Source organism: Primulina huaijiensis, chromosome 7 (assembly GCF_012295235.1).
Source record: "Primulina huaijiensis isolate GDHJ02 chromosome 7, ASM1229523v2, whole genome shotgun sequence".
In the NCBI taxonomy this organism is placed as follows: Eukaryota; Viridiplantae; Streptophyta; class Magnoliopsida; order Lamiales; family Gesneriaceae; genus Primulina; species Primulina huaijiensis.
In genome coordinates this window covers 7,173,457-7,198,247 of record NC_133312.1, presented here as the reverse complement: position 1 = coordinate 7,198,247, position 24,791 = coordinate 7,173,457, and the positions used below count along the sequence as shown (strand labels likewise).

The 24,791-nt window shown below is 34.3% G+C and overlaps 1 protein-coding gene across 2 annotated transcripts; it reads left to right on the top strand.

Annotated features, from left to right (window-relative positions):
* The first annotated feature begins 19,697 nt into the window (after positions 1-19,697).
* LOC140980379 (E3 ubiquitin-protein ligase BIG BROTHER-like) lies at positions 19,698-23,967 on the top strand. 2 transcript variants are annotated; one of them, XM_073446166.1, is made up of 9 exons: positions 19,730-19,865; positions 20,307-20,383; positions 20,599-20,754; positions 21,280-21,517; positions 22,387-22,421; positions 22,534-22,578; positions 22,656-22,783; positions 23,594-23,702; positions 23,780-23,967. In XM_073446166.1, exons 3-9 carry the CDS (start codon positions 20,614-20,616, stop codon positions 23,828-23,830), a joined length of 747 nt encoding a protein of 248 aa, XP_073302267.1. In that variant the 5' UTR covers positions 19,730-19,865; positions 20,307-20,383; positions 20,599-20,613; the 3' UTR covers positions 23,831-23,967. The 2 variants fall into 2 exon arrangements, with proteins under 2 accessions (XP_073302266.1, XP_073302267.1); XM_073446165.1 differs by lacking the exon at positions 20,307-20,383 and having other exon boundaries at positions 19,698-19,865.
* The last annotated feature ends 824 nt before the right edge of the window (positions 23,968-24,791 follow it).

Below are 24,791 nucleotides of genomic sequence, written 5' to 3'. Positions count from 1 at the left end.
AAGAAGCTCTTCTGGATCCCAACTGGATAGAAGCTATGCAAGAAAGAGCTGAATCAATTTGAGAGGAATAAAGTTTGGTTTCTAATACCTAGACCATCTCACCAAGCTGTCATTGGAACCCGGTGGGTATTTAGAAACAAACTAAATGAAGAAGGAACAGTGGTCAGAAACAAAGCAAGACTGGTTGCACAAGGATTCAGACAAGAAGAAGGAATAGACTATGATGAAACCTTTGCACCAGTAGCTAGGCTCGAAGCTATCAGAATATTTTTAGCCTTTGCTGCTTTTAGAAATTTCAAAGTGTATCAGATGGATGTGAAAAGTGCGTTCCTCAATGGTCTACTACAAGACGAAATCTATGTTGAACAGCCTCCAGGTTTTTCTGATCATCTATTATCGCATCATGTTTTTAAATTACATAAACCATTGTCTGGTCTGAAACAAGCACCTAGGGCTTGGTATGACACACTTTCACAATTTCTTATTGATCATGATTTCACAATCGGTACCGTGGATAAGACTTTGTTTACCCTAGTAAAAAACAAGTACATATTATTAGTTCAAATTTATGTTGATGATATTATATTTGGGTCAATTAACCCCAAATTATGTGCAAAGTTTGCCAAGTTAATGCAGGAACAGTTTGAGATGAGCAGGATGGGAGAATTAACATTTTTCCTAGGACTTCAAATCAAGCAACTTGATACTAGAATCGTCATCAATCAAGCTAAGTATACAAAGGAACTACTGAAAAATTTTGGGATGGAAGCATGATCTGCTGCTTCCACTCCTATGAGCTCGTCTACCAAACTTGATAAAGATGAAGGGGGAACTCCAGTAGAGGTAACTCAGTATCGTGGTCTTATTGGCTCATTGTTATATCTTACTGCCAGTAGACCCGATATTATGTTTGTTGTTTGCATATGTGCTAGATTTCAATCAAATCCTAAACAATCACATTTCATTGCTGGTAAAAGAATTTTAAAATATTTGAAGGGTACTCAAAATGTAGGCCTCTGGTATCCCAAGAACTCATCGTTTAATCTTATTGGATACTCAGATGCTGATTATGCGGGATGTAAATAAGCAGAAAACCAGAAGCACTTGTATCGCGCTAAAACCAGTAGCAGCACTTAACAAGTACTGCTTAATCTAATGAACAAATGACTTCTTAGCTAAAACCAGAACTAGAAGAAATACAAACCCGAAATAGACACTAGCAGATTGTTGCGTATCTCAAGTCTTTAAATATTACCGTTAATCTATTAACGTGATACTAGCATTTATTGCTTCATTTAATGCCATTAAATGTTGTACGGGAACATTTAAGACGGCTTACCATTTTTGGTATGAACTGAGACTGATTGCTTTAATGTATTCTGTAGGGTCCATTTTCAGCAATAAAGCTCAGATTTTAACGTTGGTTTAAGCCTATATATGAAGACGGAGCACTTTTCAAGAAACAAGCAGTGAACGAATCTCAATCAAAGAATATCATTCAAGCATCGCTAGAACTCTCAGTTATCTCAAAAGCTCAACACTGAAAAAGCAACACACGCTTCATTGCATACACTTGATCATTTGAGATCATTTTGTGCTAGCTATTTTCTTTATCTCTTCTTAAGCTATTCACTTTATTAATAGAAGAGTTTGTAACTGGAAAAGAGTTCTTTCCAGAACTTAAGATCATTCAAGTAGTTGAGTTGTAAAACTAAGAGTTTCATTAGGCGAAGGGTAAGTCCTGTTGAAGTAGGTGTGTACAATTGTTGTACTTTATTCACCAAAGTCTTTTAGAGATACCTTCTGGAAATAGAAGAAGGGGAGACTTAGAAGATTCATCTTCGAACTTCCAGAAACAAACCTTGTGCCATCTACTGCTTTTCTGTTTCACTATTTTCACCCACTAACCAACAGATCGTTTCCGCACATTATCTTGTGATAAGCTGGTCTTTAAACTCGAACAAGAATTTGCTAGTATCTCTAACAGGACTCTAGCACATCATTCTGAAAAATTGATTAAGTTTGCCGTTGAGTTTATTCAACCCCCCATTCTAAACTCAATCCGATCCTCAACAATAGGCTTGAGGTGTTTGATTTTTGCTATGAAAATTATTTTGAAACTTCCGTTGCGTATTCGGGCACCTTAATCGATCTCCTTTCAATATTATGCTTAGAACATGTGTTTTTATACTTTAAAACTCTTGTAATGGTGCATGGAGGGGCTGCCATCATAGGGACTTGGGAAGGGAAGTTTCTCCACACGTTTAAGGGTCCCTAGATGCATAGGTAAGGGCTGAACTCAAGGGAAACAAGCTGGAACGAAAATTGGGATCATAGGGCAAGGGTTCGATTCTTCATGGGATAAGGGAAGGGGCTGCGCGGGCTGCCTTCAAGGCCAGGGTAGGGGCTCGTGAGGGTCCTATCCTCGAGCCATGGTGGTCCACGCAAGGTTGGGGAGGCTAGGAGATGAAGGGCGCACGGCTAGGGCGGCACACGAGATATATGAGAAAACCATGCTCGTCCTCATGCATGGATCGTGAGGGCTGGACTAAGAAGGTCTTAAGGGGCTTGGTCTAGGTCCTAGGAGGGTCGGTCGGGCACTGGTCCACTCGCTTAGGGGCTAGGGCGAAGGGATGGATAGGTTAGGAAGCTAGGGTTTTCGAAAAAGTGGGGACAAAATTCAGTAACTGGTTTGGGCTTATCCAATGGTTTAATGGGCTTGAATTGGGTTGTATATAGTTTAGCTAGGTGTTAATAAGCTTTGGTTCAAATTGAGTAAAGTTTGGTTAAGTTGATGGATCCATCAACCTACAGCTAATACAAAAGTCACAGTTGAGAATTTGAATTCAATAAAAAGAGAAACATATACGTATATGATGAAAGAAAATATGATATGATATGATGAAAGAAAAATGTTAAAGTTTATGTTCATGAAAAGCTATTTTAAGTAAAAGTATTTTCACTGTTACTTGTGAATGTGTATGTATTATTTGTCATCAAAATTAAGGTTTGCTGAGTCAATAGACTCACTAGATATGATCGATGCAGGTGAGCTTGATATTGATGGAGATTTTGATGGTTGAACTAGTTAGACTGAAGGTGCACATGACAGCCCGAGGACCGTCGCTAGTTTTTCGCAAATAAAACTAAGTTCATGATTTATGATTACTTAAATATTTTTATGACTTATGATGCTTTTGCGAGGTTTTTGACATGAGGTTAGACTTAAGTTTATTTTTGAAATAATGTTAGCTTAGGGTTGATGGACGTTTACGATTTTATGTTTGAGTTGAGTTTTTTTGGGATTTTCAAATAATAAGTTGGTTGTTTTATTTTAAATGGTGCAAAAATACTTTAAAAATATATATGTATGTATAGTGTAATTTAGGCCGAATGTCTTATTGAGGAAAAAAAATTTTAGTATATTTTAAAGAAAAACGAATAGTGGACATTTCAACGAGCTTCTTATAAATAGTGGTTGTAAGGCCCGAGATTTTATCATTTTAATTCGAGATTATTTAATTTACAAATTTTGGAATGATGAATGAGATTCCACGATTTTTGTAATTAATCAGGATTGAAATGGAATTAAAAAGAGTTATCGAGGACCAAATTGTAAATAGTGGAGACTTTAGGGGCTAAAGTGCAATTATGGGACTTGAGTGGGACACTTGTCACACCATGCATGAGATATATATATAAATTGTAAATTCCCTTCATTTCCACCAGATACAAGACCGAGACTTCAGAGCAAAGTTTCCTCAATTTATTCGTATTAAAAGTTGTGATTTTGGCAAATCCGTTTATCCGATTTTAGATCCGAGCACAGTTTTGAGATCCTCTCGTCAAGAGCTACACAAGGACGTAAGTTTTATTAAGTTTTATCTCGATTCAAAAATATGATGTTGGAGAAATTGTGATTTGATTATTATTATGTGTTCTGGGAATACTGGTAATCGTAGAAACGAGACCGGATCGAAAAACAGACTGTTTATGTGATTGTTATTATTTGTCAGATTATATTTGAATGAAATGATACAGATTTGAGATTGTGGAATTATGAGTGTATTTGTTGAGATTATAAGTTGTTGAGATTGTTTATTGATATTGAGTTGGCGAGGGTATGTCGAGATTGTACCGTTATGCCGTCAGAATTTGATAAGATTGAGATTGATCAATCATGTCATGATTTGAGTTGTATATTGATATTGTACTTCTCGAATGTCATTTCAGATTGACAGAGACAGTCTTGAATTCAGAACTTCCAATTTTTCAGATCTAGATTACGAAAGAAATGTATAAGTCAATGTTAACCGGGAGATTAACTTGAGTCAGATTGGACTCTAGTTTCCCTAAAACACATCCTTTATTTTATTGCATTAATGTTGGCAATGTGGTATGCTTGGTCTATTGATTTATAGAAAAAGCAGAGTATAGCAGATAGCTATTGAGCGAGAGTCACTGACAGAGGTGCCTGATGGTGATCGAGTGGTCATGGGCACATTGCACATTGTCAGAATTGGATAGGCGGATGTGCCAAGTCTGTGGCGGATATGCCAGGATACTGGATTGTTGACTTATATCGATGTCGCTTAGGAGTGGATCGACTCTTATCGCTGAAAGTCGATATATGTTCCAATCTCTAGGAACCGGGATCCCTAGATTAGAGATGAGTCGAGTCGGAGATGACGAGTCAGAGAGTTTTATCTGTATTCACTAATGTATCATAATTTATGATTCATGTTCCTTGATACATGATTTATGCTTTTGTATATGATTTTATGCATCGCATTTATACATGTTTATACTGGGATTATATTCTCACCGGAGTTATCCGGCTGTTGTCGTGTTTGTATGTGTGAATGACAACAGGTGGGATAGGATCAGGGTCGAGGAGATGAGGAGAGATCGTGATTAGAGTGGAGACTACGGACTTTGATGTAAATAGGGTTTGAACACTTGATATTAGTTGTTGAACATTAGTTTTAGTTGATTGTATGTTGAACAAGACTTGTACCTTTATACTGATATATATATATATATATGAGTTTGATTCCATGACGTTCCGCATTTTAAAAAAAAAAATTTTAGACCCACTTTTAATTAATTAATCCAATTATTCCCAAAGAATGATTAAGGAGGTGATTAGCATCTGGGTCCCCACAACAGGTGGTATCAGAGCCGTAGGTTCTTGAGACTGAGATAGAACCATAAAAGATTTGCTATAGAAGCTAGTGAGCGGGGTAGATTGAGTTTTCTTTCCTGCTTTTGATTGCTAGCATGATTACTGCTTTTATTATTACATGTTTATCTGATTATCTGATTTAATTGGTAAACTGTATTAATTGAGAATGAATCAGAACCGATTCTTGATCAGCAGTAAGATGATCGGAGAGGGGACTGAATTGAAACAGATTTGTTGTATTGGGTTACTAATCCTTTTGTTAATCAGATATGCCTCCCCGAAGAGTACCAGAACAGGGCAGTACTTCGGCTAATCCGATGGATGTGACAGCAACACCGATGGAAACGCTACTGAAGAGATTTCAGTCGTTCAAACCGCCAACCCTGAAAGGAACAGAGACTTCTGTTGACTGTGAGTGTTGGTTAGATGACATTGAGATGTTGTTTCATTCGTTGGATTACACTGATGAGCGGAGAGTTAAACTGATTGGGCACCAGTTGCATGATGTTGCAAAGAACTGGTGGATCAAGACAAAGAGAGCGTTGGAGCATCGAGGTACGAATATCACTTGAAATGTTTTTAAGACTGAGTTCTATCAGAGATTTTTCCCAGTGTCGTACAGGAAAGACAAGGGGGCAGAGTTTGCAAATCTGAGACAGGGTCAGCTGAACATTGAAGAGTATGTGGCCAAGTTCTCTACTTTGCTGCGTTTTGCTCCACATGTTGCTGAGAATGACGAAGCTGTTGCTGATCATTTCATTAATGGCCTGAATCCTGATTTCTTTACATTGATAAATACGGGGCGAACGAATAACTTTGCTGATGCCTTGAACAGAGCAAAGGGAGCCGAAGCCGGTCTGATTAGACAGAAAAGAGCTTCGTATACACCAGCACCAGCATTGAGACAGCAACCCCCTCCAGCTCAGTTCCAGCAACCCCCTACCAGCTTTGAGAGTGGCAGTAGCAGCAGTGGAAAGAGAGATCAGCTGAAAGCCAAAGGAAAACAGTTTAAGAAGTCGGGCAGCAGTTCTTCTAGCTCCAGTGGTTCCAGACAGAGCCAAAGTTATACCGAAGTTTATTGCAGAACTTGCGGAGGGAGACATCTGACCGAGCAATGCCAGGGAGTGATTGGTAGTTGCCGTATATGCAGACAGCAGGGACATTTTGCCAGAGTATGTCCACAGAGAGGTTCCCAGGGATCCCAGGGAGCAGAATCAGTTGGATCAGTGGCTCAGACTGATAGACGATCATCAGCTGTACATTCTTTCCAGCCACCACCATCCACCCAGTCACAGCAGAGGCCAGGAGGAAGCCAGGCAGTCAGCCAGCCTCCTAGACAGCAGGCCAGAGTATTTGCTTTGACAGAGGAGCAGGTTCAGGAAGCACCAGACGATGTTGTTGCACGTAACTGTTTTATTTCTGGTTATCCTGCATATGTATTGATTGATATAGGTGCTTCTCATACATTTATATCTGAGAGATTTGCATTGAGTCATGCATTACCTGTTGAGTCCTTATCTGCTGTAGTGTCTGTTTCTTCTCCGTTGGGGAAATGTTTGATATCCGTGAATTCGGTTAAACATTGTATACTGCAGTATGAAGGGCATGAGATTGAGTTAGATTGTATTGTGCTTGGGTTGTCTGATTTTGACTATATTATCGGTATTGATATGTTGACCAAGTACAGAGTTACCGTTGATTGTTTCCACAAGATTGTGAGATTCAGACCTGACATGGCTGACGAGTGGAAATTTTATGGTAAGGGTTCTAGAGCTAGAATTCCTTTGATATCTGCATTATTTATGACTCGATTGTTACAGAAAAGAGCAGAGAGATTCCTTGTCTATTCAGTTGACGTACTGAAATCGAGCCCATCATTGGCTGACTTGCCAGTGGTGTGTGAGTTTGCTGACGTCTTTCCAGATGAGATTCCGAGATTGCCTCCGATTCGAGAGATAGATTTCAGCATTGAATTGGTACCAGGTACAGTTTCGATTTCTAGAGCTCCGTACAGAATGGCACCTATTGAATTGAAAGAATTGAAGGAGCAGTTAGAAGATTTACTGGCCAAGGGATACATTAGACCGAGTGTTTCTCCTTGGGGTGCTCCAGTGTTATTTGTGAGGAAGAAGGATGGGTCAATGAGACTTTGCATTGACTATCGGCAACTGAACAAGGCTACGGTAAAGAATAAATATCCTTTGCCTCGTATTAATGATTTATTTGATCAGTTGCAGGGTTCTTCTATTTATTCCAAGATCGATCTGAGATCTGGATACCATCAGTTGAGAGTCAGAGATTCTGATATCTCGAAGACAGCGTTCAGAACCAGGTATGGACATTATGAGTTTATTGTCATGCCGTTTGGTTTGACGAATACTCCAGCTGTTTTTATGGGTCTGATGAACCGTGTGTTTCAGAAGTATCTCGATGATTTCGTGATTATTTTTATCGATGATATTTTGATTTATTCGAAGAATATGATTGATCATGCTGAGCATCTGAGAATTGTGTTGAGAACATTGAGAACTGAGAAATTGTATGCAAAAATGTCGAAATGTGAATTCTGGTTGAGACATGTTGTATTTCTGGGTCACATCATATCCGGCGATGGTATTTCTGTTGATCCTAGCAAGGTTGAGGCCGTGATTTCTTGGCCGAGACCGACATCAGTGTCTGAAATACGCAGTTTTATGGGTTTGGCAAGATATTATCGACGATTCATTAAAGATTTTTCCAGTATTGCTAAACCAATTACGCAGCTGACTCAAAAGAATGCTCCATTTGTCTGGTCTGAGGAGTGTGAGTCCAGTTTTGTTGAGTTGAAGAAGATATTGACCAGTGCACCGATATTGACTATCCCGTCAGGTACTGGTGGATTTGTTGTATATTGTGACGCTTCTCACAGAGGTTTGGGTTGTGTTTTGATGCAGCGAGGCCATGTCATTGCCTATGCTTCGAGACAGTTGAACCACGTGAAACTCGCTACCCAATTCATGATCTTGAATTGGCGGCCATTGTATTTACATTAAAGATATGGCGACACTACCTCTACGGTGAGAAATTTGGGATCTATTCTGATCACAAAATCTTGAAATATCTGTTTTCACAATCAGAACTGAATATGAGGCAGCGAAGATGGCTTGATTTATTGAAGGATTTCGATTGTGAAATCAAATATTATCCGGGAAAGTCCAATGCAGAGGCTGATGCCCTAAGTCGAAAGGTATGTTCTTTATCCTTATCGACGATTGGTGTTTCGAATTTGATAGAAGATTGTTGTTTGTCTGGATTGGTATTTGAGACAGATAGTAGACCATTGAGATTATATGCTGTTCAAACCGAACCAGAGCTGATTTTGAAGATTAAAGCGGCTCAGAAAGTTGATCAGAATGTACAGAACTCGATATCGATGGTCAGAGCAGGGCATCGATCAGAATATCATGTACGTGAGGATGTACTGTATGTGAATAATCGATTGGTTGTGCCAGATGTTTCAGAGTTGATACAACAGATATTGTCAGAAGCGCATAGCAGTCGATTTAGCATTCATCTTGGTGGCAAAAAGATGTACAATGATTTGAAGACACAGTTTTGGTGGAAACAGATGAAATCCGATGTCACAGAGTTTGTGTCAAGGTGTCTGAATTGCCAACAGGTGGAAGCTGAAAGGAAGAAACCAGGAGGTCTACTGCACAGTTTGTCGATTCCTGAATGGAAATGGGATCCCATTTCCATGGACTTTGTGACACATTTACCGAGATCCTCCCGAGGTTGTGATGCGATTTGGGTAGTGATTGACCGATTGACCAAATCAGCATGCTTTATTCCGTATCAGATGACGTACAGATATGACCAGATGGCAGAAATTTATGTCAGAGAAGTGGTCAGATTGCACGGAGTGCCGAAGTCGATTGTATCAGACCATGATCGTCGGTTTACTTCGCACTTTTGGCAGAGTTTGCAGCAGGCTCTAGGTACGAAGTTACATCTGAGTACCGCATATCATCCACAGACTGATGGACAATCAGAGTGGACTATCTAGACACTGGAGGATATGCTAAGAGCTGGAGTGCTTGATTTTAGCATTGGATGGCAAGAGGCATTGCCACTTTGTGAATTTTCGTACAACAACAGCTATCAGACGAGTATTGAGATGACACTATTTGATGCGTTGTACGGTAAGAAATGCAGATCCCCTCTGTATTGGGATGATATCTCTGAGATACCTGAGATTGGGCCTGACATGATTCGAGAGATGACAGAAAAAGTGAAGCTGATTCAGAAGAGAATGAAGACAGCTCAGGACAGACAGGCCAAATATGCCAATGTTCGACGTAAACCGTTAGCATTTGAGACAGGAGACCGAGTATTTTTGAAGATTTCACCTTTCAAAGAAGTTGTCAGATTTGGCAAGAAAGAGAAGTTGTCTCCACGATATATTGGGCCGTATGAGATTCTCGAGAAGATAGGACATCGTGCCTATCGACTCGCATTACCGCCTTCTCTATCTGGAATACATGATGTCTTTCATGTATCGATGCTGCGGAAGTATCTTCCTGATGATTCCCATATTATGCAGCCAGATGAAGCCGAGCTGGATGAGACATTGAGTTATATCGAGAAACCGATTCAGATTATCGATCGTAAAGAAAAACAGCTCACAACAAAGACTATTCCACTTGTGAAAGTTCAATGGACTCGTCATGGCATGGAAGAAGCTACCTAGGAGACTGAATCAGACATGAGATAGGAGTTCTCAGAATTATTTCGCTGATGTGAGTCTTTTATTTTAGCTTCTGTTATATCTTCTTATCTTATATGGTTTGATTGCTTGCGATTTCGAGGACGAAATCATGTCTCAGAGGGGGAGAATTGTAAGGCCCGAGATTATATCATTTTAATCCGAGATTATTTAATTTATGAATTATGGAATGATGAATGAGATTCCACGGTTTTTGTAATTAATTAGGATTGAAATGGAATTAAAAAGAGTTATCGAGGACCAAATTGCAAATAATGAAGACTTCAGGGGCTAAAGTGCAATTATGGGACTTGAGTGGGACACTTGTCACACCATGCATGAGATATATATATAAATTGTAAATTCCCTTCATTTCCACCAGAGACAAGACCGAGACTTCAGAGCAAAGTTTCCTCAATTTATTCGTACTATAAGTTGTGATTTTGGCAAATCCGTTTATCCGATTTTAGATCCGAGCACAGTTTTGAGATCTCTCGTCAAGAGCTACACAAAGACGTAAGTTTTATCTTGATTCAAAAATATGATGTTGGAGAAATTGTGATTTGATTATTATTATGTGTTCTGAGAATACTGGTAATCGTAGAAACGAGACCGGATCGAAAAACAGACTGTTTATGCCATTGTTATTATTTGTCAGATTATATTTGAATGAAATGATACAGATTTGAGATTGTGGAATTATGATTGTATTTATTGAGATTATAAGTTGCTGAGATTGTTTATTGATATTGAGTTGACGAGGGTATGTCGAGATTGTACCGTTATGCCGTCAGAATTTGATAAGATTGAGATTGATCAACATGTCGTGATTTGAGTTGTATATTGATATGGTACTTCTCGAATGTCATTTCAGATTGACAGAGACAGTCTTGAATTCAGAACTTCCAATTCTTCAGACCTAGATTACGAAAGAAAGGTATAAATCAATGTTAACCGTGAGATTAACTTGAGTCAGATTGGACTCTAGTTTCCCTAAAACCACATACTTTATTTTATTGCATTAATGTTGGCAATGTGGTATGCTTGGTCTATTGATTTATAGAAAAAGCAGAGTATAGCAGATAGCTATTGAGCGAGAGTCACTGACAGAGGTGCCTGATGGTGATCGAGTAGTCACGGGCACATTGCACATTATCAGAATAGGATAGGCGGATGTGCCAAGTATGTGGCGGATATGCCAGGATACTGGATTGTTGATTTATATCGATGTGGCTTAGGAGTGGATCGACTCTTATCGCTGAAAGTCGATATATGTGCCAATCTCCAGGAACCGGGATCCCTAGATTAGAGATGAGTCGAGTCGGAGATGACGAGTCAGAGAGTTTTATCTGTATTCACTAATGTGTCATAATTTATGATTCATGTTCATTGATACATGATTTATGCTTTTGTATATGACTTTATGCATCGCATGTATACATGTTTATACTGGGATTATATTCTCACCGGAGTTATACGGTTGTTGTCGTGTTTGTATGTGTGCATGACAACAGGTGGGACAGGATCAGGGTCGAGGAGATGAGGAGAGATCGTGATTAGAGTGGAGACTACGGATTTTGATGTAAATAGGGTTTGAACACTTGATATTAGTTGTTGAACCTTAGTTTTAGTTGATTGTATGTTGTACAAGACTTGTACCTTTATACTGATATATATGAGTTTGATTCCATGATGTTCCGTATTTTAAAAAAAAAATTTTAGACCCACTTTTAATTAATTGATCCAATTATTCTCAAAGAATGATTAAGGAGGTTATTAGAGTCCGAGTCCCCACAGTGGCTTTTGAGGTCCTTAAGCACACACTTAAAAATTATACATCATAATCTATAGTGATGTTTGCAGTTCTTGGAAGGTTCAATCATTTAAAAGATATTCAAGAAGGTGTTCAATATATTCTTGTAGATCAATGACTGAAGGTAATATTTGATTCATATTCCGCATTCAGTTATCATGTTATTTATTTATGTACATGATATTAAATTCTTACACTAGCTTGATAAATTGCAAGCCTTGGAAAGCAATGATAGTTGGTCTATGGTTTCATGGACGCCCGGAAAATATGTTGTGGCCTGCAAAAGGGTGTACAAAGCTACTCTAAAACATTACAAGACACAAGTTACGATTAACAGCTAAAGGTTGTACACAATTACAAGAAAAACAAATATGATAATATGTCAACACTGTTTTTATTCTACAAAAATTCTAGTAAATATCAAAACTCAACAATTTCAATTAAAAAAAATGAATTTACATATTAAAAAAACAATAATTTAAAATAGGAAAAAATATTTATAAATGGGAGATGATAACTTGTGACATTACCATTGGCATGTGTATCGACGAAGCCCCAAATTCGTAATGATCCTTCACATCATGACAACATGCGGTGATATATATTTATTTATTTATTATTTAAACACAAAATAACACCAAATTAATATTGCTATTATATATCTCACTAATAAATAATTTTAAAAAAAATCAGAATTTTTTATTTAGCACATTGTTCATGCACGCAACGCGTATACATGTTATTAGTTATATATTAAGCAAGAAACTTATTTTTGTGTTTTTCTTAAAATAATTCCCTTTCCTTTTTATTGGTAAATTGTTACACATATCACATATTTGAACATTAAAACTAATAAAGAGTGACTTATTAGATGATATAATTTTTTTAAGTTTATAAGTCACTCTTTATTATTTTTAATAATCGATATGAGATATTTGTTACATAAATATTTTCTGATCTTATAAGTCACTCTTTATTACTTTTAATGTTCAATACGAGACATTTGTTACATAAATCCTTTAGGACATGATTGATACGTTTGAATGAAAATAAGAAGTGAATTGAATCAACTTCCGTATGGAATGTGAGAGGGAATGAAATGAGAAATTTAATCTCCTCCTGTGATTGATATCAAATTAAATGAGAAACGAATGGAATAAAAATATTTTTATAATCAAATCATATTTTTATTTAAATATTTAAATAATTTTTATTTACTATTTAATAATAATAATAATAATAATAATAATAATAATAATAATAATGTGATCGCTGTCAAATAATAAGTAGTTTTATTTAATTTTGAATATCATTATTAAATGATAATTTTAATATTATTATTTAGTTTATTTATTATTATATTATTATTAATTTCTTACGATTTATTTTAATAATCTATAATCAAATAATAATAGTTTTTACATTTATTGTTTTTATAAAATTATTGTTTCATTTTATTGCTAATATTATTTTTTCTACTATTTATAATAATTATTTATTTATTATTAGTGTCGATTTATTATAATTTTTTATAAATAAAGATAAAAATTTTATAATTAAAAGATTTGAAAAATAAAAATGATAGAATATATTGATAAATATGTATATAATAACAAATATGAAAAGTAAATAATAGGAAACTTTTCTTTTTAAAATTAAATTAGAAAGCTTGGAGAATGGACCGGGTAAATAGCAAACTCAACCCAAATACTATATCTTGTTTGTTTTTCCCTTCAAAACATTAAGGGGGTGTATTCAATCTTGAAAATTTAATTATTTTTATTGACTTTTGTAGAGTTTAAAAGTCTAGAGGTATTGAACATAGACTTTTATAAACTCTATAAAAGTTTAGTGGTATTCAAATTAGATTTTTATAGAGTCTTAAAAAGTTTAGAGGTATTCAAACTTGACTTTTTAAAAATCCATAAAAATCTATAGGTATCCAATATTTCCATAGATTTATAATGATTCTAATTTAATTCTTTAAGTACAAACCTTAAAACTCTATGTACAACTTTAAAAACTTAAAAATTGTCTTCTACTCACTCTAGAGATTTTGGTAGACTTTTAATCAAACAAAATATCATTCTCACTCATATATCTCTCTTCCTTATTAAAAAACGGCACTTTTCTCCTCTCTAAGACAAGTCGAGGGTTCCTCGAATTTCAGAGATATGATTCCTTTCTTGAATCATTATTGATTTGATTACAAAAACATATTATGATTTCTATGTATATCTTTCTGTGTTCCGTTCGTTGTTTGTTTCTGTCTGTTTATGTGCGTGCTCTAAATTTTTGTGTATAATGTGATATGGAGAAGTCTGTATATCAGACTTTCAGTTTCTTAAAAAAATAATCTGTTTCGATTTCTGTATTTTCTCAAATCAATGATTCAACAATTAAAAAATCGATTACTTAAATTTGGATAATAATTTTTACATAAATTATAATATTTATGTTTGAGTTATTTTTTGCTCGTCTAATTTTGTATTTGAACTTTTATTTTATGATGTTTTTGCCATAAGAATACGAGTAATGTAGTGGAGGGATATTCGAGGAAAAGTAATTGGTATGCTTCAGAGATCAATTGTTATGTATGGATGCTAACACCTAAATAATTTTTTTGAAAAAAATAACTCTTAAATCATCAACACGGACATATGTTATAACTATTAGTAATCTGCATACTTTATGTGCTTATTAATTAGTATTAAATCTTGATATTTTGTGTAAAAATTACAGATTATATTAAATTAAAATTATTTGGAATGGATTTTATAAACTATTTTAAATTTATATCAATTAGAAATTTGTAATGAAGATGGTTTGTTGCACAACTGACTGGTTGGAGAGGAGAAACATTGAAGACGCGTTACATAATTTTCTAAGAGCACATGATAGGGATATGCCCATGATTCAAACATATTGTTCGTTATCATCTCCAACAATTCACTGGTCAAGGTCGTCACCCTGAAGAAGCAAAAGAGTTGTTCAATCTTCGTCATTCTTGTTTGAGAAACGTAGTTGAGAGGATATTTGGTATATTTAAATTGCGGTTCAAAACATTCAAAACTGCTCATCCATTTCCATATACAGCACATGCGGAGCTTGTATTGGCTTGTGCCAGATTGCATAATTTTCTTCGAAAGAAGAGTCGATATGATGAATTTCTAGTTGAACCACATAATGAAGTTCCGCAACTTTCATCGGAACAAATTTACGAAGATAACAACTTTGATAAAATATTTGACACTCAAGAACAACAATGAGCAAATGCAAATGCAAATGCATGGAGGGATGCTATAGTAAATCGAATGTGGAGTGACATTGATCATATTGATAATAACGAACATTAGATTTTTTCATAAAAACTGCTTAAAATTTATCAAATTTCATAATGTTTTGATTAGTTATATTTATGTATACATATATATTAATTTATGCTTATAAATTAAAATTTTGTTGATTAATTATTTATGCATATTAAATAGACAGAGGATTGAAATTTTGATTTTGTTAAATTTAATTGTGAATTTTTTCATATATTAAACATATTTATTTTTTAAATAATTAAATTTATTTGCATTATAAATTTTATTTCAAAATGAAGATGTTATTTTTGTCAAATAATTACTAGCTAAAAAAAATTAAAAAAATATTTATTTATAAAATTACAAAATTTGTATCATTAATAAAAAATTTGCAAATGTCTACAAAAATCTAGCAAAAAGTTTGCAAAAGTCCATGAAATTCTGTTTACAAATCTGTGAGATTCTATAAAAATCGATAAAAATCTACCAAATCCACGAAAATCTATCATTTAAAAAAAGTCAGTGAAAGTCATTAAATCTCATCGTTGAATACACCCCACTAAATTTATTTTAATTTATTTCTTATATATGTTTTAGCGGTTCTGAACGTTTTTAGGCCAACAAAAAGAAGATATTTAATTTATAAGAATATAACTTTTCGTGACAACTAAGTTCAACGGATTACAACTTCCTTTGGGCCCAACATCTCGTGAATTTTTTTATAATATTCCTTGCTTCCAATAAATACAAGTTGAATGTAAATTATATATATAAAAAAATGGTCTAATTTGATCCTATTTTCTTCGTTTACAGTGTATAAAAAGAAAGGATTATGGGTTGCATATAATAATAATCCAAAAAAAAAAAATTAAAACATATCCCATGAGACAACTATAATTGAAACTCAACCTCGAGATTATCTCGAATTTTGCTGTTTTGAACTGTCAACTGAAATCAGCTCCGATCGATATTCCAAAATACTATGCTTGGAGTGTCACAATAATATAAGTAAGTGTTGCAGTCATAATCTCATTACGAATAATTGAATAATTTAAAAGTATTTTCGATATGATACGTAAAGTCAATTGACTGATGTTAAAAAAAAAATTATAATTCATAGTCACAACATAATTGAATTAATTTAAACCACACAAAAATGAAATTTATATTTTTGAAATATAGAATATTAAGTTTTATTTCTGGCTTATGATTATAAATTTTTTTCTAGTACATTAATTAATTATTTAATTAATAAAGGAATTATCTTTTTTTTTAAGACAAAAGAATTAACTATTGGTGAAGACAAAGAAGAAGTAAAGTACAAGAAACCGAGCCACGCCTTTGGCCTTAACTTTTACCCAAAATAATTGTATGGCCCCCGCCGGTCGTCCTCAGACAACTTTAACTTTTACTCAACCGATTGCTCCGGTTCCCAGTAAAATGACCTTGGTGGACCCCACATGATCAACCCCTCAAAAAGCCACGTCAGCTCTTCTGCTGACCAAACATTTATTAGGTCAACAATGTTTTTTATTTTAAGGTTATCTTGATTGAGAATAAATTGGTGCTTTAAAAAAAAAACCCGAAAACACTTCAATTTGAAAAATTAATTAAATATCTAAAAAAAAACTCATTTAGTAATTTTACAAATTAATGAGTTAAAACTGAAAAAAAAAGACCATTCTGATAAACTAACATTGATCACAATTCCAAAAGCAAAATGTGTGTTCTTTACCGAATTTTCCTTTTTTAAAAAAAAAACAAAAAAATTATATTTAATATTGGTGGAAATGAATATTAGCATGCCGACTTTGGAAATTGATCAACGTAGCAAAAATTTATGTGAGACGGTCTCACAGATCGTATTTTGTGAGACAGATATCTTATTTGGGTCATCCATGAAAAATTATTATTTTTTATGTTAAGAGTATTACTTTTTATTGTGAATATCGGTAGGGGTTGACCTGTCTCACAGATAAAGATTCATGGGACCGTCTCACAAGAGACCTATTCTTAAAGAATTATGGCATATTTTATGGTCTGATTTTGCCTAAGACTGAAATAAACTAATTTGCCCTCTTTCAGGAAATAAATATTAAGGAAAATTTAGCACTGCTGACCCCACGTAATACCTTAAAATATTCTTATAATTTACCTTATTTTTATGTGGTTAAAAATTTTATTTTACTTTCGAATTGTGATTAATTGTGATTCAATATTCTTTAAGACCTAAATTTTTAAATTTATTTCCAAAATACCTTTGTTCTATTAAAATAACAATATGGTCCTATAAAATGGTATCAAATCCAAGATTAAACAGTTCAGACATACAAACTTTAATGTTTAGGACAAGATATATCTCAAAATTTGTGGATTCAAATATATGTTCGAGATTTATTATTTTCAAGTTTTATTATAATATTTTGGATTATTTGAAACAAGAAAATTTAACATATATTACATATAAGGATCAAATAGGAAGAGATTAGATTACTGAGATTTCTTAACAAGATAATGGACAATGGTATTGTCGAGCCTTCAAGTCAATCATCCACCTTGGGGATTGAAGATGAATAAATCAACATTAAACCTCAAACAAATAAGAAAAAATATAAGGTTGGTAATAATAAGTTTGTGGTTTTCCATTTCAGGTACATCAGCAGAACTGTGAGAAATTAAAAATTAGAATAAAAATTAACCCAGCTACAACTCGAGTTGACATAGTAGGAATGTTTCCAATAATATGGATGAAATCCAATGCCTATAATAAGGAAGTCAATACATGATGTGAGTTTGGAGCTCTGACCTCAGTCTATACCACAACACACAGTTTTCAAAAAAAATATCAGCACTACTAAAATAGATTCAAAAGCAGTTCATAAAACGAGCAAATAACGATTATTTGTCTATAGAGACACTCTAAAGCTATAAGTTTTCAGTGCAACACCAGAACCAGCTGGAAAAGTCTCACACGAGGCTTTCTATTTCATCAAGCTTAGGAGGCCAAATGTGGTTTGTGAATATCTAAAACTTCATCAAGTATCTCTTGTTGCTTCACTTACTGAATATGACATCTCTATCAGAAAAGCATGAGCGATATGAGTCTGTCTTACGTAGATAGACAAAGTCAAGTTTTTGTTTAAATTCTATCATAATTAAGTTAACGGATCTTTCCTGTTAAATATAATGACATGAAAAACTACAAGTTTCGCAAAAGAAATATTGGAAAAACATAAATCTTCCATGAAAGAGAAAGTTGCCGGAGAGCAATGAGACTCGCCGGAAATTTTGTATCATGGCTCACATTGGAAGATGGTCGGAACATATATTCACGAAGTACCCAAATCAAAAAAAGTCAGAATTTGAGAATTGTTTCCGACCAAGAACTAAATGGAAGTATCTTGAAGAAACAAGACCAAGTAGTGAGGGATCACACAAAACAATTTCCTCGAGGACCTCAAAAACAAAATATTCCCTAACAGAAATAAAAGAGACAGGTTAGATGTGACTCACCATCACAAAAAGACAGGTCCACTAATTAATGAAATAATGGACCACTAGCAAGTAGAAGATTATACCACTCAACCGCCCATTACAAAACTCACCGACAGAAAAGCAATAATTCAAAAAGTTATATATACAGGTATGAAGTCCAAATTTGAAATCCGAGGAAGACTTATATAAATAATAAGGCAGGAGAAAGTTGTGGGCATCGATCATCATCTCCAATTTTCTATGAAATAAATCATTTTAATATTTTTCGGTTTATGTGTATTGTATTTCTAGTTACTATAAGTAGCCAAACAAATTATCTTCTCATCTATAGAAGAGTATTATTGTAATAATATTTAGTATGTCTAAATAAAATTTATAAGCTTTTTCCCTTCTCATGTATTTTTTTCGAAATAAATCCATTACTTTACAGCTTGAGGTAGAAAACGAAACAAGATCGCGATAGGTGTTCCTGAAGGAATCGATATCAGGAACCATCAGTTGCAAGTGTGTGGTTAAATTGTGATGAGTAGTCTTTAAAATTTGGTAGACACGACCCAATGGTATTTTGGTAAAAAAAAAAAAGTATACGATTTATTTTATATTAAATAAGCATGATGGACCATTGAAACAAATCTATAATATATAGGGTGGAAACCTTGCACTGCCTTACGTCTTTAGACAATATGTTTTTAGACATACTCGATAAGTATAACATCATCACATAGTTGGATCTAAAAAAATAGTTAAAAAAAAGTAAATAAAAATAGTTTACATGGGTAAGTTTTGAATTATCATATAATTGAATCAAAATAAAACTTCAATGACGAAAATGAAAATGAATAAAAATAAAAAAGAATATAATAATGAATTATCGGGATAAANAAAAAATGATGAAATTTATATATTAATCAATTTTAATTTTAAAAATATATATTCCTCTCATAATTTTTATTTTTACGAGAAAAAATAATTATAAAATAAATATGCAAACACAAAATTAGCTTTGAGAAATTACTCTAAAATAATTACACTCCAAAAATCATTTTTCTAAATCCAGATACTTTCCGCATTTGCCAGAACTATACGTCCTCCGTAATTGTACCTTGTGCATCGAATGTTGTACGATATGTTTTTTTTTTACTCTCTCTGTCTATATCATTTTGTCGAATGCATAATGGGGAAGAGACCGAGGTGAACTCACTGCTCTCGTTTTCATGCGCTCTTCAGACACTACACGCGTTGGAGAGATAATGAGACCGAAAATGGGGTGTCTCTCTCGTTGATCAGCCGAAGACTTTCATTCGGGAAGCGATGAATGTCAGTTCTTTAATACTTTTCTTTTTCCAAGTTCGATTTGTGCATCTATTGCCGCATTGAAATCGGAGTTTTGGTTTGGTTTTCGGAGCCCGTGATTGTTGGGTTTTGCTTCTTTTTTTTTTTCTTTGACGTGAATTGGACGTGGTATAATGGTATTGGTTTTGATTTGTGGGTTTCGTTGCCATTTTCGAGGGAGTTGAAGAAAATCGTGAAATGAGCTTACTTTGATTCGTATTATTTATTTGGCTGCTGTATGTTTTGTATGAAAGCTAGGAAATAATTTATCGGTATATGATTTTAATTGTTCACTATTATTATCTTGAGTATTACATATTTTTTGGTGGATTTCTCTTCGTTGAGGAAGTATTTGTTCTTCTAATCTCGTTTAAAATGATTTACGATTATTAGGATTGATAATAACATTTGTTGTCTTCATTGTAGGTATATCGGCAGTACTGTTTTTTCAGAAATCTTGTTATTTTCTTCATTTCCACCGATTTCTGACTAATCAATCACAGGTAAAAACGTGTTTGTGCCCGGAGAAACTAAGATCATTTAGCCGAAGGAACGAATTATATACATGTGTTTTAGATAAATTAATTACAAAATTTGGATTTTTTTCGACATGGGCCCACGGGGTTCTTCCAGCTTGTGTTATTAGATCTCAATGTTACAACCTTAAATGGATTTCTGTAAGGTTAGAATGTTTGATCATTTCTTTTTCATTGGTCAGAACTATTTTTCGAAAATGAGCTGGAATACTCAGATGGATGTTTATTACCAAGACCATTCGATGCCTTACAATTCAATTGGAAGCTTTGTCGATTTTTTTGGAGGTCTTACTTATGACCATGTCGATTACATTTTTGCTGATGTTCCTTATGTACAGGTACTGTATCAGCAACATTTGATCCTTTTTTCTCATGGGATGTGTTTATTAAGATTTAAATATAGTTTCTTCATTGCTCATAGTGGTTGTGTATTTGGCGATCTTGCGAGGATATGTGAATTAATAAATCCTAAGCTCAAGTTGTGTAGGAGGTGCTCGAGTCTCTTGATGCTTGTTCAAGATGGCTTGGTAGTGTGAAAGACCAAGTTGATGTAAAAGTGTTAGCCGAAGATGATTTATAAACTATCCATTTCTTAAAATCAAGCTCCACCAAGTCAGTGAGAATATTTTAACCAATATCCTGTTGCTCACACGATTAAATAGCGTTAACTTTGATGAGTTTTTATGTTGAGAAATGAATTGTCGAACTTTATACTTTCTAATTGATATAATCGAGGTGTCTTTTGTCTGTCTTGCTATTGAGTTGGTCTGGGATATCAAACAAGTTCAATTCAAAATTTGAGCGAACCATGAATAACATAGATGTAGTGAAGGAACATGTGTGACTGGCTGAATTATGTGCAGGAGAATGCTTACCCAGGAATGAATTCTAATCTATACAAATTTGCTGCATCTGAACCGGGAAATTTGTCATACTATGAATATGGGCACGGCTGTGTGGTTAATAATCACATCTCAGGGACTAACCAATATGGGGGACATTTCGAGAATCCGTCAGTTTTGGCTGGCTATCAAGCTACTATTTCGCATGGACACCAGGCAGGAATTTCGAATACCAGATCCCATGCTAGTACTTCAGAGTGTGAGTTCTGGTCTATTTCCTTTCCTTTCTCGATTACGGGTATAGGGTGTATATGCTTCGGTTTGGGTGGTTTAGGTGTCACAAAATTCAAAACCATCTGTTCGGTTTATGAACTTCCCAAACCAAAATGCAAATACATGTAAACCGAACTGAAATTGCGAATTATTTTCTTTTCTTACCCAATTTTTTATTCTACTTTTTTCTTCACTTAGCCCACCAAAATTTTAAGTAATGAAATAAATTTAAAATTCTTCATTTCGTATAAAGATCAAGACATTGTCTGTTCATGTTTATATATGGTTTAACTTAACCCAAAGCATTATATTAAAACCAAACCACAGTTTCTGCTTTGGACTGAAACCAAACGACAATTTCCAGAAACTGTTGGTTTCTATTAATTTTTTGTGTTAGTATTAGTATTGCAGTTTTTGGTGTAATTTTTACATGCCTTATGGGTGTTAGCTTGTGAAAGGAAGTAATTAATTAGTCCTTGAAAAATATGTTTACAGCTTGCTTCCTTCTCTTTGCATGACGACTCCTGTTTTATAGAAAGTTCCTGCATTAGTCAGATGCACCTTTTCGGGTAATTTTATGCTATGTGGGTTTCTTGTACAATTTTTTTTTAAAAAAAGAGGAACAATCGGTGCCCTTGTTTGTGATGTGAAAATAGGGTGAGAAAAGAAGACTGATGACTACACAATGAATGTACATTCCGCTAAAGAAATTGCATTTATTCATACAAACTGCTTTAATGGATTAATTCACTAATTGGAGTTTTACTTTAATGTTGTGTTCCCTTTGCAATTGAATCTCTCATTTCAATGAATGACAACCATCCTTTAACGAAAACTCTTTCTTTCTAATTACAGGTCCTCGGAATCCTCAGGCTGCTCGTGATTCTGAGGTAGGTGAATTTCCGTTTCATAGTCAAAGCTTTTCAGTTATCGGCATTCTATCAAAATTTTGAGATAGAAGAATATAAAAATGATTCGTTTTGCTTCTTTGCATGAATGAAGGTCGTTTGGCAAGACAACATTGATCCTGATAATATGACCTATGAGGTTTGAACATGCTGTCCATTACTCTGCTTCGATATTCTCTGGAAACATAAGTTTATGGGTTTGAATCCTTCTTACAGGAGTTACTTGAGCTAGGTGAAGCAGTTGGAACTCAAAGTAGGGGTCTCTCCCAGGATCAAATTGCATTGCTTCCAACTTCAAAGTTCAAATTGACCTTATTCTTTAGAAAGAAATTCCCAGGTGAAAGGTAAGAATGTAGGCTCGTAGTCCCAAGTATCTCCACCATGTCAGTGTGAAAAAATATGTTAACTGCCTTTCTTAGTTACTTTTCACATAATACTAGATCATACTTCCACGTTCTCTCGATAACGTATCCACCTAAACTGGCAAGCGAACCATGAAGGAAGGTGAATGTTTTTTGTTGACTCGGGAAATGTACTGGTTGATTGGGTATGTATTGCTCCTGTGCCAGTCATTCCAATTTTTCCTGATTCATTTCTATTCTTTCTAATTTGATGCTTGATTAGCTTATTCTAAAAGGTCGATAACAATATTTTTCTTCCATAGGTTATATATTTTTGAGTTGATACTGTCCACGATTCATCAAGTTGGATGCATAGGAAACTGCATTAGATTGTGAAAGTTCACAGGTCTAGTCAAAGAATGTTTCCATCATCTGCTTGCAAAAGTTCAAATGTTTTCAGACTAGATGATCGAAACCATGTGCTTTAGAGCTAACTATAGGACCGTCGCCATCTAACCCCATGCGGTGTCATTGGTTCTGTTTTGAATAAGCAAGATTGAAGGAGGATGAATAAGTGCCACATTTTCTATTGCGTTAATGATATATAGAATTACTTGCCAGTGATGACTATTGAATATTCAGTCACAATGTTTAGAAAAAATTCTCAACATGTAGAAATAACCTCCCTGTCTTTAGTGCATACCTTTTACATCGGTGAATCAATACATTTACTCCTTTCAACACTGGTGTACAATTTATTTTGTGTCTTTAATGCTGTTGAGTTGTATGTAATAGTTTTATTTGGTTACAAAGGTGCGTAATTTGCCAAATGGAGTACAAAAGAGGCGATAAGCGAATCATCCTTCCGTGCAAACATCTCTACCATACTGTTTGTGGGAGCAGATGGCTTAGAATTAACAAAGTAAGCCTCCACGCTTCCTTTCCTTTCCCAGATAGTTCCTCCAACCATAGTTTTACTAATAATCTCCGATACAACAGGCTTGTCCCATTTGTTACAAGGACGTGACTGCTGATGTTTGGAAGCACTAACATAGGCTCTTCTCTGCATAGGATGATTGCTTCATTTCATATTCTTTTTTTTTGTGTGTTACCTGTTCAGGTTATAGTGTCTTACTACCACTTTATGATTTTATTTTAATCATTATTCACCTTTATTTTTCTGTCTATTCATGTTGCTTTTCGAATATTAAATTTCTTGGTATATAAGATCGATGATGCTAAGAGTTGATACAATTTGGTGACAGTCTACTGCAACATGTTTTCCTCTTCTGACAAATCTTCAAGTATTTCTTTGCTGTAACCGTATATTTTATTGGTTTTGAAGGCAGTGAAGCTAATAGTACTTTTAAGTTTACATAAGAATTAGGATTTTACAAATGACATTTGACATACCATTTTCCATTTGAAGGATAAGATTATCAAATCTCTAGCTCTGCCGCTTTAAACCAAATAAAATGGTAACTCAATTGATGCGTACTCGAGAAAAGAAAAAACCTTGCACGTCACTAGCATTAGAAAAAACCACTTTCAATACTTGAGTTATTAAAAAAAATAAAAAAATCAAATAACAAAATGTTAAAGTAGATATTCTGTAAATAAAATGTCGGCTTGTGTTTTATTTGACTTTTATGCTGCAAACGATCTTTATTTTGATAATATTGTATATTTATTTGTTCTATCATTTATTTTATCTGTATAACAATACAAGCTTCAAAGATAAATATCTTAATAAATTGTAGTACAATAAATATGAGGTCGTACATATGATGGCGATCGTGAAACACAAATTGTTACTATATGTCTAAACATATAACTAGTTGATTCAGCCGCGTAAAATAAGGATAAATGTCGTGCTAGTGCTACACTTCGATTCGTTTACCAGCTCCGTGAGGGTCATCATGTGGCGAGATTGGATCTAGTGGCGACATACATAGGAGTCAGTGTATTATAGTCGGAGATTCACTGTTCTCCTATGAATGTTGATATACTA

Bases quoted from the DNA above. Each gene is read 5' to 3' on its own strand.
- LOC140980379 (XM_073446165.1), top strand. The intron at 21,518-22,386 runs GTGAGTTCTGGT...TTCTAATTACAG, and splicing joins CCATGCTAGTACTTCAGAGT to GTCCTCGGAATCCTCAGGCT. The intron at 22,784-23,593 runs GTAAGAATGTAG...TTGGTTACAAAG, and splicing joins AAGAAATTCCCAGGTGAAAG to GTGCGTAATTTGCCAAATGG.